At 32.3% G+C, this 15596-nt stretch overlaps 2 protein-coding genes across 3 annotated transcripts; one reads left to right on the top strand and one right to left on the bottom strand.

Annotated features, from left to right (window-relative positions):
- The first annotated feature begins 1324 nt into the window (after nt 1-1324).
- On the top strand, nt 1325-5287 carry LOC129885050 (uncharacterized). The gene is made up of 11 exons (XM_055959278.1): nt 1325-1567; nt 1953-1960; nt 2124-2502; nt 2587-2835; nt 2961-3041; nt 3175-3243; nt 3343-3459; nt 3530-4047; nt 4130-4222; nt 4692-4944; nt 5063-5287. The coding sequence occupies exons 1-11, from the start codon at nt 1325-1327 to the stop codon at nt 5285-5287; spliced, it is 2235 nt and encodes a 744-aa protein (XP_055815253.1).
- Nucleotides 5288-11136: 5849 nt separating this feature from the next.
- LOC129897083 (uncharacterized) lies at nt 11137-13865 on the bottom strand. 2 transcript variants are annotated; one of them, XM_055973007.1, is made up of 3 exons: nt 13732-13865; nt 11873-12016; nt 11137-11753 (listed from the first exon to the last, which is right to left on the bottom strand). In XM_055973007.1, exons 2-3 carry the CDS (start codon nt 11993-11995, stop codon nt 11310-11312), a joined length of 567 nt encoding a protein of 188 aa, XP_055828982.1. In that variant the 5' UTR covers nt 11996-12016; nt 13732-13865; the 3' UTR covers nt 11137-11309. The 2 variants fall into 2 exon arrangements, with proteins under 2 accessions (XP_055828982.1, XP_055828983.1); XM_055973008.1 differs by having other exon boundaries at nt 11873-12012; nt 13732-13864.
- Between the last annotated feature and the right edge of the window lie 1731 nt (nt 13866-15596).

Here is a 15596-nt window from a genome sequence, read left to right as displayed (position 1 = left end):
CATTCAATCTGATTTCTCCTAAAATTTGTATCGTTTGATTTCTTCTGTAAATCTTTGAAAAATCTTCTAAAATTATTATCATTTGCTTTCTTCTGTAAATCTTTCTGTTTTTGTATCTCATACCTTCAATGATACATATGGAATCCGTTCATAGTCTCAAACAGTCCGATAAAAACCAAGGAATTCTTGTTTCACCTGGTTCTGATTCATCTTGGAAAGGTTACGACGAGGTTAGATCCAAACATCATAACGATCCAGCAATGATGGATAAGCTACGTGAGAAATTGAAGTCGAAAGCTACAGTTAAACATGCACCCAAAGAAATAGACAACAAGATTGAAGGGGTTACAACACGCCCTAATCTCCCAAAGGTATGGGTTCAATTAAGGTTTTTTTTAATGAAAATTTTGTGAAGGTTTTTTAATTCTGATACATATCATTTATGTATCAGCTTATCCTGTATCAAGCGCTATCTCTTCTGATACATAGTGTCTTTTTCAAATGTAATTTTTTTGGAGATTTACTATTTCTGATACATCATGTTTAAGTGTCAGTTTTTATTATTTCAAGTTTTAATAATTCTGATACATCTACATTTATGTATCAGATTATAATTTATAAAGCCTTACTGCTTCTGATACATCTTCTGTATATATCAGAATCTCATCTCATGTATCAGATATTTTAATACATATGATACATCGTATTTATGTATAAAGTTCAAGTTATATTTAACCATTTTCATATCAATGCACGGAATGAAATACGTCATCAAGAAGATCCCGTCCCACCCATTGAGATTCGGCACGGCATATAGGGCTAATTTTCTTGATGATTTTAAATCATCAATAGGTGAAGAAGGTATAAAGTTATTTAGGCAATCCATATTTGGTCACTACTTAGATATGCCAAACTGCAATTTTCAAGGGCAAATCATCAAATGCCTCTTACTTCTTGAGGTAGAGCAAAAAAACAAAGAAGAATTGCACATTCGTCACGTGAAGGGTAATATACTACGATTTACAATAAATGATTTTGCTATCATTACTGGTTTGCGATGTACCGGTAATATCAATGACTTTCGGTACTCTGATGACCAAACAAGCAGATTATTGTCTTTATATTTTCCTAGTGCCAAAAATGAGGTCAACAAAGCTCGTTTCATTGAGCGTTTTCTGGTTGGAGGATGGAAAACAAACGAAGACGCTGTTCAGATGGTCATTCTCTACTTCATCCACACTTTTGTTTTTTCTCAACTAGGTGATGCACCTATATTTGTTGATGAATTTAAGATGGTAGAAGATGGTAGGTATGAGCAATACCCATGGGGAAAATAGCATTTTCCAAATTGATAAAAGGAATGCGGCAGGAGTTTTCAAATGCCAAACAAATGTATCGTCTAGGCGGCATGCCATACACTCTGAATGCATGGATATATGAATGTGCATCTCAAGTGCCCTCTGAAATTGCTGTAAGAGTGGGTAATAAAATTCTCAGAATTCTTAATTGGCGTGTTGTTGCCGTGAAGCCAAAATTTGAGACCTTCATGTCTACCATATTCAGTGAGGTACATGCATTGAAGATTATTCGTTTATGCACTGATTCATTATACATAATATCTAAGATACATTATATATTCATGACCTTGATACAGTATAATTTGATTTATAAAGTAGATGTATCAACTCATATATTTATGTATCAGGATATAAATATATCAAGATATAATGTATCTGATACATCTACTTTATGTATCAAATGAAAATGTATCAAGCTATAACCTATCTGATACATATAATTATATCTAGCAGAAACTCATTTATCAATATTTACAACTCATGAAAACTCTATCTTATGTATCAAATTATAATGTATCAAGAATTACATCTCATGATACATCTGCATTTATGTATCAGATTCTACTACTTCAGATAATGTTGTTTTTCTATCAGTTTCTCATGTATGAAGGATTAATGTTTCTGATATATCATGTTTATGTATCAGAATTAACATGTATCAATTATTCACTTGTTTTCTGACAAGCAATCAATCTTTTTTGCATTATCGATGCTCTAACATTGTCCAATCTCAACATGAATGGAATCTATTGTCATTCATGGCAGTCAACAAAAACCTGAAGCTTCAACATCAACTACCAAGGTCAATTTCAGAAAACCTCATGAAGTCCCCGAAGTTGAGGACTTTTCAACAACACCACCCACAGAATTATTAAAAAGATCCAGTCATGTCGCTGATACATCTTCTCCACCTCCTTCCAAAAGAATGAAGACTTCCCCTATTAAAGAGCCAATTCAAGTAGAAACAGCCAACATGCATAAGGATTTCATACCACCAAATGAATCAGAAAAACCTGTTTCTTCTGATAATGTACCAGCAGCGAAGTCAGCGATAGGAGGTGAATCTTTCAGTCATTCGGATCAAATTATGCATATGCAATTCAAAGCATTGAAGAAGTCCATAATGAAGTCTCTAAAGAGATACGTAAGTTATTACTTTAAGATGTATCACATACAATATACTTTTAATTAGGTGATACATTCTGATTTTTCATATACCTGTATCAAGGTTGACCGGAAGTTCAAGTGTTTGGAGAATAAAATTAATTCAAATCATATTGATCTTTTGAAAGCCATCGACAGTATGGCGAACCGAATGACTGGCACATCATCTCAACTTAAAACAGATGATTTTGATCAAACATTCCATGTGGTTGAACAACAACAAGCACCTACTGGATTGGAGGTGCACAATTTTGCAAATAAATTTGACCCACCCCAACAAAATGATCAATCTAATATCCAGGAAGATATTAAGGTACATACATCATGTAATATTTGATATTTATGCTTTTAAACTTCTGGATACTTTTCATTGTCATGTATCATATGTAAATGTTATTATGTTTTCAGGGACCTGAACCATCCACCATGATAAAATAGGTGGACAATATATTAGAACAAAACATTTCATCAGATGTTCCAGAATTATTTGATCAGCAGGTTTCTTCTGATACATTAAAGGTAATGTATCAGAAATAAATTAATGATCAATTTGATGCTATATATATATTGTATAAGCTCAACCTCTTTAAATATATAGATATCTAGACATTTAGTACATATATATCATAAGTAAATGTTATTATGTTAACAGGAAGATGAACCATCCGTCAAGATACAAAAGGTGGATGATGTATCAGAACATAACATTGTAGCAGATGATGTATGATATCACTAGTTTTTTTATTAAGTAATTGTTTTTTAAGATAATGTATGATATTACCAGTTTTTTATTAAGTAATTGTTTTTTTCACATTTGTAGGAACCGAAAACATTAATTTTTACACCACAATTGAAGGATGTATCAGCACACCAAATGGAACCACAAAGAGCATATACTGATCAGCTTATTCCTGATTCTGATACACTACAGGGTAATGTATCAGATACATTATTGAGATAAAGTCAACATTAATAAGTTTTGTAATTACGTTATACATTACATGTAGAACACTGGAAAGAAAGATGGAAGAGTAGCTGTTGATAAAATTGACAAAGTAGAAGAGCAAGTTGAGGAGATTGAAAAAGAAAAAATCAAACCAAGCACATCGGAATCCAATACTTCAGCACCATTTTCGACCGAAACTCTGGATGTGATAGATACTCTAATATATGGACTTTCATTACCAGCCATGCCATTGACCGTTGTTAGTCATGAGCAAGTAGTTCAGGATGAATGTCTATTACGCGATAGCCAGCTACCAACCACTCTTTCATCAAAACCCAATGTATTGTCTGACAATGCGAAGACACCATTTCGCAGAAGCAGGATTTCTTCGAAGATCTTACAATCGCCGTATCTTTCAAACTTTAGGTCGAGTGAAAAGGGTGAGGAAAAATTGTCATCTGTTATACATCAGGCACACCCTTTTGAAGGTTTTGGTATATGCTATCATCCCCCATCCGAGCTTTTCACAGACTACTTTCAATGGATAGATAAAGAACTACTAAAATCGCATGGCAACAAGTAAGTATGATATATACAACTTTTATCCATACAAGTTGTGTATTATATTTGTTATGTTATTAAACTACAAGCTTCCATTCAGGAAACCGAAGGAGGATCATTACAGATCTAAGTGCTCTTCATTCGGTTTTGAAAAAATGGACTTTGTAGTGGCATTTCCTGAAGATAAGAACTGGTTCTACCTAATGTGACAGCCGAACAGATGCTGGAACGATGAGGTAAAAATTTCATCATAAAGAATGTGATACAACTCATACTTACTATCTGATACATACATTGATTAATGTATCTGATACATACATAATTTGATACATGATGTTTGTTGTTATATAACTAATACTTTCTTAAAATGTGCAGCACATCGATGTAATATTTTACTACCTTTGGAAGAAATCGAAGATGTAGTTGAGCAATCAGTATCGATACACAACGACAAACTGCATTTTCAAAATTTATATCGAATATGCACACACACGCTACTATCACATTCCACCTGACATTTCTACCTAAAAAGATATTGCAAGGGCCACTGTTACAGCTCATCACGAGAGATCCGTGAAGAACATAATAAGAGGTTTCTCAATACTAGTCGGGTTGCCCTGACATTTGGTAGATGAGGTATACATTCCAATAAACTGCGACAGGAATTTTTATTGGGTTCTTGCGGTAGTTGTGTTGAAAAAGAGGTTGATACGTGTGTATGATTCATCTCCTAGACGAAGAAGTAGCAACCCCTCCCTAGAGATTCAAAAGATAACAGCAATGCTACCAATATACCTGCAAGACAGTGGTTTCTTTGACAACAACAAACGTACTAATTGGTCGTCTCTTGATTCATACAAGGACAAATCAACCGGTAACATGCTTGAACCACATCACCCATTTGCAGTTGAATATGTTGAAGAAATTGCACAACAGGGAAGTGACAGCTTATGAGTATTAACAATTATGTATACCTAAATCATTAATATGTCAATTTTACTTTTTAAAAACTTGTGTATTCCTTTCTTTGCAGGATTGTGGAGTTTTCCTGGCCATTTTTGCTGAATATCTTAGTGATGAAATTTATATTCCAAATACTGGACTAAACGCCGAATTCTTCCGTTCAAGATATGCCGCACTCTTGTGGAGATATGATTGTCAGAAGGCCATGGATGGTTATGTTAGCGATAACGACGATCCAAAAAAACCTAGGAGAGATATCTCTCCAAGCCAAGGAGAACTGATTGATGTCCAATAGGATTTTTTGTGATAGTAAACATTTTAAATGTATCTGCTACTTTTAATGTATCTGATACATTAACTGTAATGTATCAGAATTAGTAAGCAACTGAAATGTTATAATCTTTCCATATATCAATTGAAAAGATTTGTATGTTTTTATCTGGTGTCAAACTCGAATATAAAATCAAAGTTTATGTATCATATTCTACTGTATTAAACTTGTATCAAGTATCATATTCATAAGTGTCATATTTTGCGAATTCTGATACATATTATTTGTGTATGAGATTTTCATGCATCAAAATTTTTTGATTCTGATACATCATGCACATGTATCAGATTATAATTTCTCAATATTTAGTGATTCTGATACATTTATTTTTTGCATAAAAATTCCATGTCTCAAGATTTAATGCTTATGATACATCTTGCTTATGTATTAGATTCGCATGTATCAAGATTTACTGCATATGGTACATTTACAACCTATATCAAATAATATCTTATGTATCACCCACAATTCTTGTGGAATTCTGGTTGTCGAAAAGACAAGAATGTTTATATTTGGGAAAATAACGATCCAAAAATAAACTCATGTGAGATTTCATTTTTCCAAGTCAAGGAGAACCGATGGACGTTCTGTATTTTATTTTTAAAAAAATTGTAGCAATAGAATGTACAATTTTGTTTTTCACCAATTGTAAACATTTTAAATGTAACTGTTTATTTATGTATCCCGATATATTATATTTAATGTATTAGAATCGAATGTACTAATCTTGATACATATCAACTGAAAAAGATTTGTATGTTTATGTTATGTGTCAAACTCAAATATAAAATATAAAAATAGTTGTAATTGTATGATTCAAATAGAATGTATACCGAGATACCACAAACATCATATCTATTTAGGAATGAAATTATAAGTCTTTCTGTTGTGGCTTTCGTGGCCACAATGTCCACAAAAATTTGTGCTACTGGTTATCTTCTCACTAGCGAACTTTTTTCTCCCTTTCTTTGATCTTCCTGGCATCCTTTTGTATATTGGTGGCAAGACAAATTCTTCCAAAATTTCCTTCGGAGAAGACCAATCTTTCTTATCTGGCATTGAAACCATTGGTAATTTATAAGTATTTGTCAACGCCTCTAGTTTGTACTAATCAGAATAGTATGGGTGCAGGTCAGTAATGTTCTTGCTCTTCAACACTGCAATTGCATATGGACATGGTATCTCGTCTAGTTGAAATCTACCACAAGTGCATGTTTTTCTTTCTAGACACACAATATATCTTATACCTAATTCGTAAACAGAATAAAGATAGTCTGATGAAGCAACAACCTGCAGGAATTAAATTTCAAATATATGTATCAGTACTTATGCATCACATACACAACTATGTATCAGAACTGATGTAAAAGGGTAATAATTATCACATGATATATATAACTGATGAAGCAACAAACTGCAGAAAATAAACTTCATATATATATATATCAAAACTCATGTATCAAATACAGATATGATATATCAGAACAGATGTGTCTGTATATAATCATCACAGGATATACCTGAATGATGATGCAACATACTGCAGGAAGCAAGTTTCACATATATGTATCAGTACTTATGTATCAACTACATATTTGATGTATTCGAATTGATATATTAGTGTATAATTAGAACAGGCTATACCTAAATGATGAAGCAACAAACTGCAATAAATAAACTTCACATATATCTATTAGTACTTATGTATCATCTACACAACTAATGTATCTACACTGATGTATCAGTATATATTTAGAACATGTTATGTATAAATGATTAATCTACAACCTGAAGAAAATAAACTTCACATATATGTATCAGAACTTATGTATCATAATTGATGTTTCATTAGTTAATTAGCACATGGTATACATAACTTATGAATCAACAACCAGCAGAAAATAAATTTCACATATATGTATCAGAAAGTATGTACCAATTACAGAAATGATGTATCAGTATATAATTAGCACATGTTATACCAAACTGATGAATCAACAACCAGCAAGAAATAAATTTCACATATATGTATCAGAAAGTATGTATCAATTACAGAACTGATGTATCATTATTTAATTCGCACAGGTTATACCTAACTAATGTATCAAAAAAACTGCCTGAAATAAACTTCACACATATGATGTATCAGAATTTATGTATTAGTCTTTAATTAGCACAGTTTATACATAACTGATGTATCAAAAACCTGCAGGAAATAAACTTCACACATATGTATCACAACTGATGTATCAACAACAGAACTGATGTATAAGAAATGATGTATCAGTATATAATTAGCACAGGTTATAACTAACTAATGTATCAAATAACTATGTATCAAGTACTTATCTACTTAAAAATAATTGTCGTGTACCTTCATTCTCGAACACTTGATCGTGTTTGAAACTAGGATATCTTTGAATTTTCTACCCAAAGTATGTTTTTTATAAGATGTTATTTCCCTATTTTTGCAGTTCCAAGCACCAAATAACATTCTCGTTTGCTCCAAAAAGTTAATTATAGGCAGCTCTCGTACTTCAACAAGACATCCATTGATACATTCTGCGATGTTAGAAGTCATCATTCTACCCCTGTTGACAGTGGCATGAACCCTTGACCACTTTTCGTATCCTGCATTTTTTAAATATTGTGCCACCCGTTGATCGATTCCTTCAACTTTGGCCATTAATTTAACAACTTCATCTTTTCGGTATGCCTTGGCCATTGAATAGAAAATGTCACTTAGTACATCTTTGCTCCTTCTATATTTAGTACACACATTTTTTCATATATGTCATATGCATGCAAAATGAGGAACATTGGGAAATATCATGCTTACACTCTTGATTATGCTTTCGTTCCTATCTGATACAACACACATATTGTCCCTCTCACCAAATGCATTCTTGAAATTCTGAAAAAACCACGTCCATGATGCATCATTTTCTGTATCAATAATACCATACGCCAACGGCAATATGCAACCTAAAAAATCAACAATAGCGATATAATAGTTATTAGAATTCATCAAATTCACAACAAACGTGACAAATGAGACGACACACTGTTATTCAATAAGCAACAGTATCAGAAAGTAATACCTGTCCCATCAAGAATGCTAGCTGATACAAACGTCCCTTTATAAGGTCCATCAAGATGCGCACCGTCAACAACAACTACTGGTCGACAAAACTGAAACCCCCTCATCAAGGGCCTTAACGCTATGAACAAATACATAAACTCATCAGTTGATGACTTGTGCATACTTATGTACGAATTTGGATATATGGTTTTTAGCATATATATGTATACATGCAACTGTCTATATCCATCAGCAGGTTTTCCCCCTTAACATCTCCAAAGCATGCTCTTTTGAACGTCATGCCTGTTGATAGGTAATATTAATTCCATACGCTGATTTAATATCCTCTCGTATATCATTAGGGGTGAGAATTCTCTTATGATTAATCAATTTAGGTGCTGTGAATGCACTAACAAAAGCCTTTGTAGCATGAACTTTGTTGAAAATCCTATCTCTCAGTGCACATGAATGTTCACTATTGAAATATCTAACTTTGAATATATCAGATTTTTTCCAACATGAAGCTTTCATTCTCCAACAACAGCCGTCTGAAAAGCATACTAACACATAACTGCATTTTTATAAAAAAAAATGACATGTATCATACCAATATTTTTCATATATAATATCACCAAACAAAGTGACATTCTGATAGAAAGTGTGTCAAAGCATGTACTTGATACATGCTTCTTAGTATGTATCATGAACAAAAAATAAAAATGGAAGCATCTGATACACAGAGTCATATGAATCTGATACATACTGACAACATTATTTTTTAACAGTATAACTACCATCATTTTTTAACTGAGTTACAGAAATAGAGTTTTGATGTATCATGACAGGAAAAAATATATTTTTTTAAGCATGTATCAGATACACACATTCATATGTATCTGATACATACTGTTTGATAATATCCAAAACCAAAATTTCCAAATGCAGAATATGCGCATACCTTTTACTGTCGGTTTTTTTAACCTTGAAATTAAATTTATTATTGATTTTGTATTTGGCCATTACGTCAACTAGAGTTGCTTTATCCTTATAGAATTGATTCTCCTTCACTTCCGCACCATTTGTATCAGCTATGTAGTTCGTCAAATCCAATTCTGCTATATAACAATTTGCGACATTACCAGATTCTTCTAAACCAAAAATGTGGGACTCATTCGCGTTTGATTCGGCACAAACGATTGCTCCAGATGTACTGTCGAATGATTTTATCTCACATCTTTTTATATCAGAGCTTGATATGCACAGGGGATAATTTACGAAACCATGCTCTTTCTTCTTCAACTCTATGTAAAGATTAACATCCATATCATTACGAATATATATTAGCGACGAGTTACCTTCAACTATGTATCGGATTTCAATATTTTTCTCTGATTCATCCACACTCAATTCAGCAGCGATTGCTGCTTTTAGATTTGTGTAAGATACATTGTCACCGACAACGATTCCATCACTTTTGTATCGTTCATAACTAACATCGAATTGCCAAACTCTAGAATGTCTCAGTAGTATCGGAATATTCATATCGATTAATTGATGAAACACGGAGTTTGCTTTGAATTGATACTCTGTTGTTTTCCTTGGAGTCGATGCTCTGATTTTTGGCTTTAAAATTCATGTACATAACTGTCGCCTTCTTTAACCAATTAATCTCATTAATTAGATCAGTAATTGATATAAAGAGCCAATCATACCTTATCTCAATTTTCTATCCATAAATAGTTGATGTGCATTAACTATTCTATAACTAAAGTTGATGTATCAGATACATAACTTATGTATCAGCAAAACTGAAAAAATAATTGAAATCGACTTCGGTTTGAATTGATGCTCTGTTTTTTTCCATTCGAGATGATACTCTGTTTTTTGACTTGAATCTTCATGAACATAATAGTTGTTTTTTTTAACAAATTAATCCCATTAATTAGATCAGTGATTCAATTAAATAACCAATCATAACTTACATTAAGATACTAACCATAAATAGCTGATATGCATTAAGTATTCTACATCTAAAGTTGATGTATCAGATACATAACTTATGTATCAGCAAAACTGGAAAAAAAATTGAAATCGAATTTGGTTTGAATTTATGCTCTGATTTTTTGCTTGAATCTTCATATACACAACCGTTATTTTTTTTAATCAAATTAATCTCATTAATTAGATCAGTAATTGATTTAAAGAACCAACCATACCTTATATTAAGATACTATCCATAAATAGATGATCTTCATTAATTAATCTACAGATAATTGATGTATCAGATACATCACTAATGTATCAGAAAAATCGAAAAAAAAAGGAAAATCGGATAATTTTGGTACAATGAGGAATGTATAGTAATTAGACTTTTCCATTATGGGATTTAGGTAAAGTTTACAAAAAAGTTTGAAAAATTATCACTATGTCATGTTATTATTTGAAATAGCGCGAGTCTAAAAAAAATATATATAATACATAATAAGAATTTTAGGGTTTATTTGTTTCGTTTTGTATTTGTTTGCTTGGAACCATCCATATCTGAAAGAACATAGATCAGTTGATTGAGGCCCACCAATCTACATCTTGTTTGAAAGATTGAATCTCTTTTTTTTTTCCTAATTAAGCAAGAACTGGGGATGGTGGGGTGTATCCTCGCAACTGTAGGTAGAGAAATTGTTTCTGATAACCCTCACTCAAGAAAAATGATTTTCAAAAGAGCATGCATCAATTTTGCTTGAAGAAAAACCATAGAACTCCATATAACTTGTTAGAATTTAAAAAAGTAACATCCGATTATAATTGTACTAAACACAATGGCAATGATGCAAGCATACATTGATACAAATTCAATTATTCCGAAGAGAGAGATAATCTTACCTAGAAGTTGGAAAAAAAAAAAATCTACCTAGAAGCATAAGACCTCATACTGCTCCAAGGGAACTTTGCCGCTGCAGGGCCAACATCACGACGTTCTCCACCACGGTTGCGGCCAACATCCAAACGTTCTCCACCACGGTGGTCACGACCACGACCGAATCTCATATCTGACCTATTCCTTCCATCTTTCTTCTCGTCAAGCCAATGCATCTTCTTAGGTTCATCATCCTCAACAATGCTAGACTTAGATTTCTTGCTCATATTTTTCTTTTCCTCTTGGATCACTTGGATAGGGAAAAGGTCAGGCGATATAAACAATGGATTCTTAAGAGTAACATAAGCTTTTTTGTAGTCTGGTTTAGCAATTAACATCCCACCTCTCTTCTTCTTCTTTCCATCCATGTTAAGGGTTTGGACCTTTTCAACTTCAAAGCCGTAGAGGGACTCCAAAATCCTTTTTATCTCAATCTATACATAAAAATTCAAGAATAATTCATATAGCTGATGCAACTGGTTTGAGATTGAAGGGTAGTTCTTGTTGTTTTTTGATAACACTAAGTATGCAAAATATTATTAAGATACATTACCTTGGAAGCAGAGGGAATGGTTTTGAGGGAGATCTCAGTGATGTTGGAGAAAGAGGAAGGCATGAGAAGTTTAATCGGAAGATTCGCAAAGTTTACAACTCTTCTTCCCAATCTACTTCCCATCACAATATATATACAAACTACCTAAAACAGAAATCTTTTAGCAACAAAAAAACGAAATATACCAAAAATACAGAGAGATACAAAAGCAGTAATTGAACCACACCAAAACATATTGAAAGAAAAGTTCAGAATGGACAAAAACGAATGTGATTTGTATACTCTACTATTTGATAAAAACAAAACATTTTAATCAATGGAAAAAAATAACTAATAGAACCGAATTAGTACACTCTATTTTACACATGATACAAACAGATGAACAAATAAAACAAATTAAACAGTCCAAAAATCAGCAAAAGCAAGGGTCATTGAATACCACCAAAACATGAACTTCCCGAAAACTTCAATAGCAAAAATAGATTAAAAAAACAATATATGTAGAAACACGCAACGAACAGACAAATCTGCAATATTTTCCGAATATGTGGAGTAATTTGTTGTTTGGTGTTTACTGTGAATATAAAGAGATGAACTATGCAGTCAAGGTGTTTTAAAAAGTACCTCACAAAATTGTTGTTTACAGGGAAGTGGTGATCTCCTGCTATACCAGAGGATTATGGTGTTATGATGTGAGTGCATTTTCTGATTATTTGGGCGATATCCAGACCAACACAAGTGAGATTGAAAAGAAGTGGCTTGAGCATTCGGTGAATTTGTGACACATTCGAAATGGAGCATGGCCTTGAGGGAATCAAGATTTATTTGGAGGATTAACCAATTCCTTGTGAAGTTCAAGATTTTAGAAGTGGATAAATTCTCAAGCCAACAAAATTTAGACTCTACTGTTAAGATTGCAACAAAAGAGTTAATAGTGTCAGGAGGATGGAGTACAACTGAGTCTTTTCTGCAGAATGAAGTGCAAGCACTCCATCGATGTCTTGGTGAAAACATTGGAGAACTTATGAAGGTGGAGTTCTCTCAATTTCTATATGACCCTGGAGGTAGTCCGTCTTGGGCGTAGTATTGTCTAACTGGTTCGACAATTTTTATTCTTCAACAACCATTACACCTTTACCCCTATGTTGAGTGTCAGTACGGTGCTTGAACTAACGATTGCAGAAGATACTTATCTAAGTAAGAAAAATCCAGATCATGCGTTGCTGGAGGTACCCAAAGTACCACACGCTACAAATCAAGGAAGTTGCTTATAGTTCTCAAAGAACAAAGGTTATAGCTGATAGATATATAACATTTTTTAGGTTTTCTATTTGTTGGTTCCAAAAATACTCTTGAAGATAACAAGTTTCCATTTGATCCAGGTGGACTAGTGTTTTACTTCCAGACTCCCACCCTTGAGGACGCGGGTGTTCTTCCACAAGAGGGTATTGATGCATAAATTAGTGGCTAAGGTCAAAATTAGCTCAAGTGTGTGAGAGCTAATTTTGGAGGAAAAGTTTGTTAGCTTCAGTTGGCATTTTCACCTAGGATCTATCGGGAACAATCACTCTACTTCCCAACGTAAGAGTAAGGTCTGCATACACTCTAGCCTACTCATACCTCTCATCTACACTCTTTCTTCTATCTCTTCTATGTTCTTCAATATCAATAATTTGGTATTAATATTTTCATTTAGTGAATCAACAGTACATACTATTCTACAAATGATACAAACGGATGAACAAATCAAACAAACAATTCGAAATTCAACATAAACAAAAATCATCGAAAATGCTAAAAACATGAACTTTCCACAGTTATAATGGAAAAAAACGGTTAAAAAATCAATAAAACCTTACCAATTTATGTATAAACACGCAACGAACGGACAAATCAGCAGAGAGATCGGATTTTGATCTTAGAGGGAGAAAAAAAGTGTGTTAGGGTTTCGAGAAAGAAGGGGAAATGGAATTCGGGTCATCTTGTACAGAAAAGTTTGTTTGGGCCTCTCTAAGGTTCTTCTATAGGCCCAACACAACGTGCGTTAACAATTTTGCAAGCCCAATTGTTTTTCTTTGGGCGAAGTGCACAAATACCTGATTTTGGGACCATTGTTCGTAGGAGTGTCAAATGAGCAGGTTGGGTTAAAATTAAAAATATTAATATGGGTTCAAATAAAAATTGAATTGGGTCATGACCCGCACAAATTTACTTTGGGCTCAAATAGATTGGGCTTAATTGGGCTAAATTTCGAGTTGGATCATGACCTGCTTAATCTCAATAACTTTACCTTTCATAACCACATTTTAAATTTCAAATCAAGAAAATAAAAATAGAAATTTACAAATTAATAGATTAATGCTAAAAGATATAAAATAGATAGTAATTAATACCTTTAATATGAAAACATACATTACACCAATACAAATTATCTTGAGCCCGACCAATAAAAATTTGAATGAGTTGGGCGAATTACCCATATTTGAGCTCATTTTGACACCCCTAACTATTTGAGTTATAGTCAAGTTGATTTTTTTAATTTATTAATAAATATACTCATTTTTTAAATTACTTGTAACATCATGACTAAAGTTATAAAAAAAAATCGTGTCTAAAGTTTGACGAATTTCAAACAATTTTCATCTGAAGTGTGGTCTTATCAAAGATCAAACATTGAATAAGTTTGCCTAAAAGTTGACCTAGCTTAATAAGGTCGATTTCAAACTTTTTTGAATGAAGTGTTATCTTGTTAGAGTCCGTTTGAATGAGCTTTAAGTTGACTTGCTTTAAGTTGGTCAAATCAACTTATAAGCTTCTTTTTAGTTTTTGAACGTGTTTGCCTAATACTAACTTTAAGTCATAAAGTTCTTAAAGTCAGTCAAAAATGAAAAGTTAGGATTTCTGACTTTTTTTTTTCTAAATGCTTAAAGCCATTTTGTTTGACCATTGAAAATACTTTTATATCCCTTATATTTTAACTAAATTCCCAAACTACCATTTTTATTCTTTTAACCCTAAAATTCAAACACTTATTTTCAACGTAAGCACCTTTATCCAAACACTTAACTGTTTATTTATTAAAATAACTTTCAGCACTTTAAAATTCTAAAAACACTTCATGCATAAAAGTTATTTTTTAAGCCAATCCAAACGGACTCTTAATATCAAACTTCAGACATTTTTAACTGAAGTGTGGTCTTGATAAGGTCAAACTTCATACGTTTTTTTCACTAAAGTCGTGACATTGATTATGTCAAACTTCGCACTTTTTTATAAAGAAAACACTTTTTAATAAATAATTATTGATTTTAGCGATACTTTTTATTTATTACCATCTATAGCAATACATAACAATATTTTGATATACCTGTCATGTATTAAAAGTGAATTATGCATGCAATATAAATGTATTAGAAGTCTTTTAAAATATATTATGCTTATTTGGTGAGAATTTGACACAATATATTATAAGTGTATTAAAGCGTGTGATAAATATATTATCCATAAATAAAACTTGTATTATATGAGTTTTATAAATTATTCTCGCTAATATGTATTAAAACTGTATTATAAGTGTCTATTGAAAAAAATATTATTGCTATAAATGATAAATATTTTTTTAATATAATATATTTACGTAAGTTTCTCTTTTTGTACTGAAATTATGGTCTTGGCAAAGAGCAAACTTTAGGCATATAATGCTCAATTTCAGTAATTTTGACAT

The sequence above is a fragment of the Solanum dulcamara genome, chromosome 1 (assembly GCF_947179165.1).
Source record: "Solanum dulcamara chromosome 1, daSolDulc1.2, whole genome shotgun sequence".
NCBI classification, from domain to species: Eukaryota; Viridiplantae; Streptophyta; class Magnoliopsida; order Solanales; family Solanaceae; genus Solanum; species Solanum dulcamara.
Note: the sequence above shows the minus strand (reverse complement) of the source record. Positions and strands in the feature narration are given on the sequence as shown.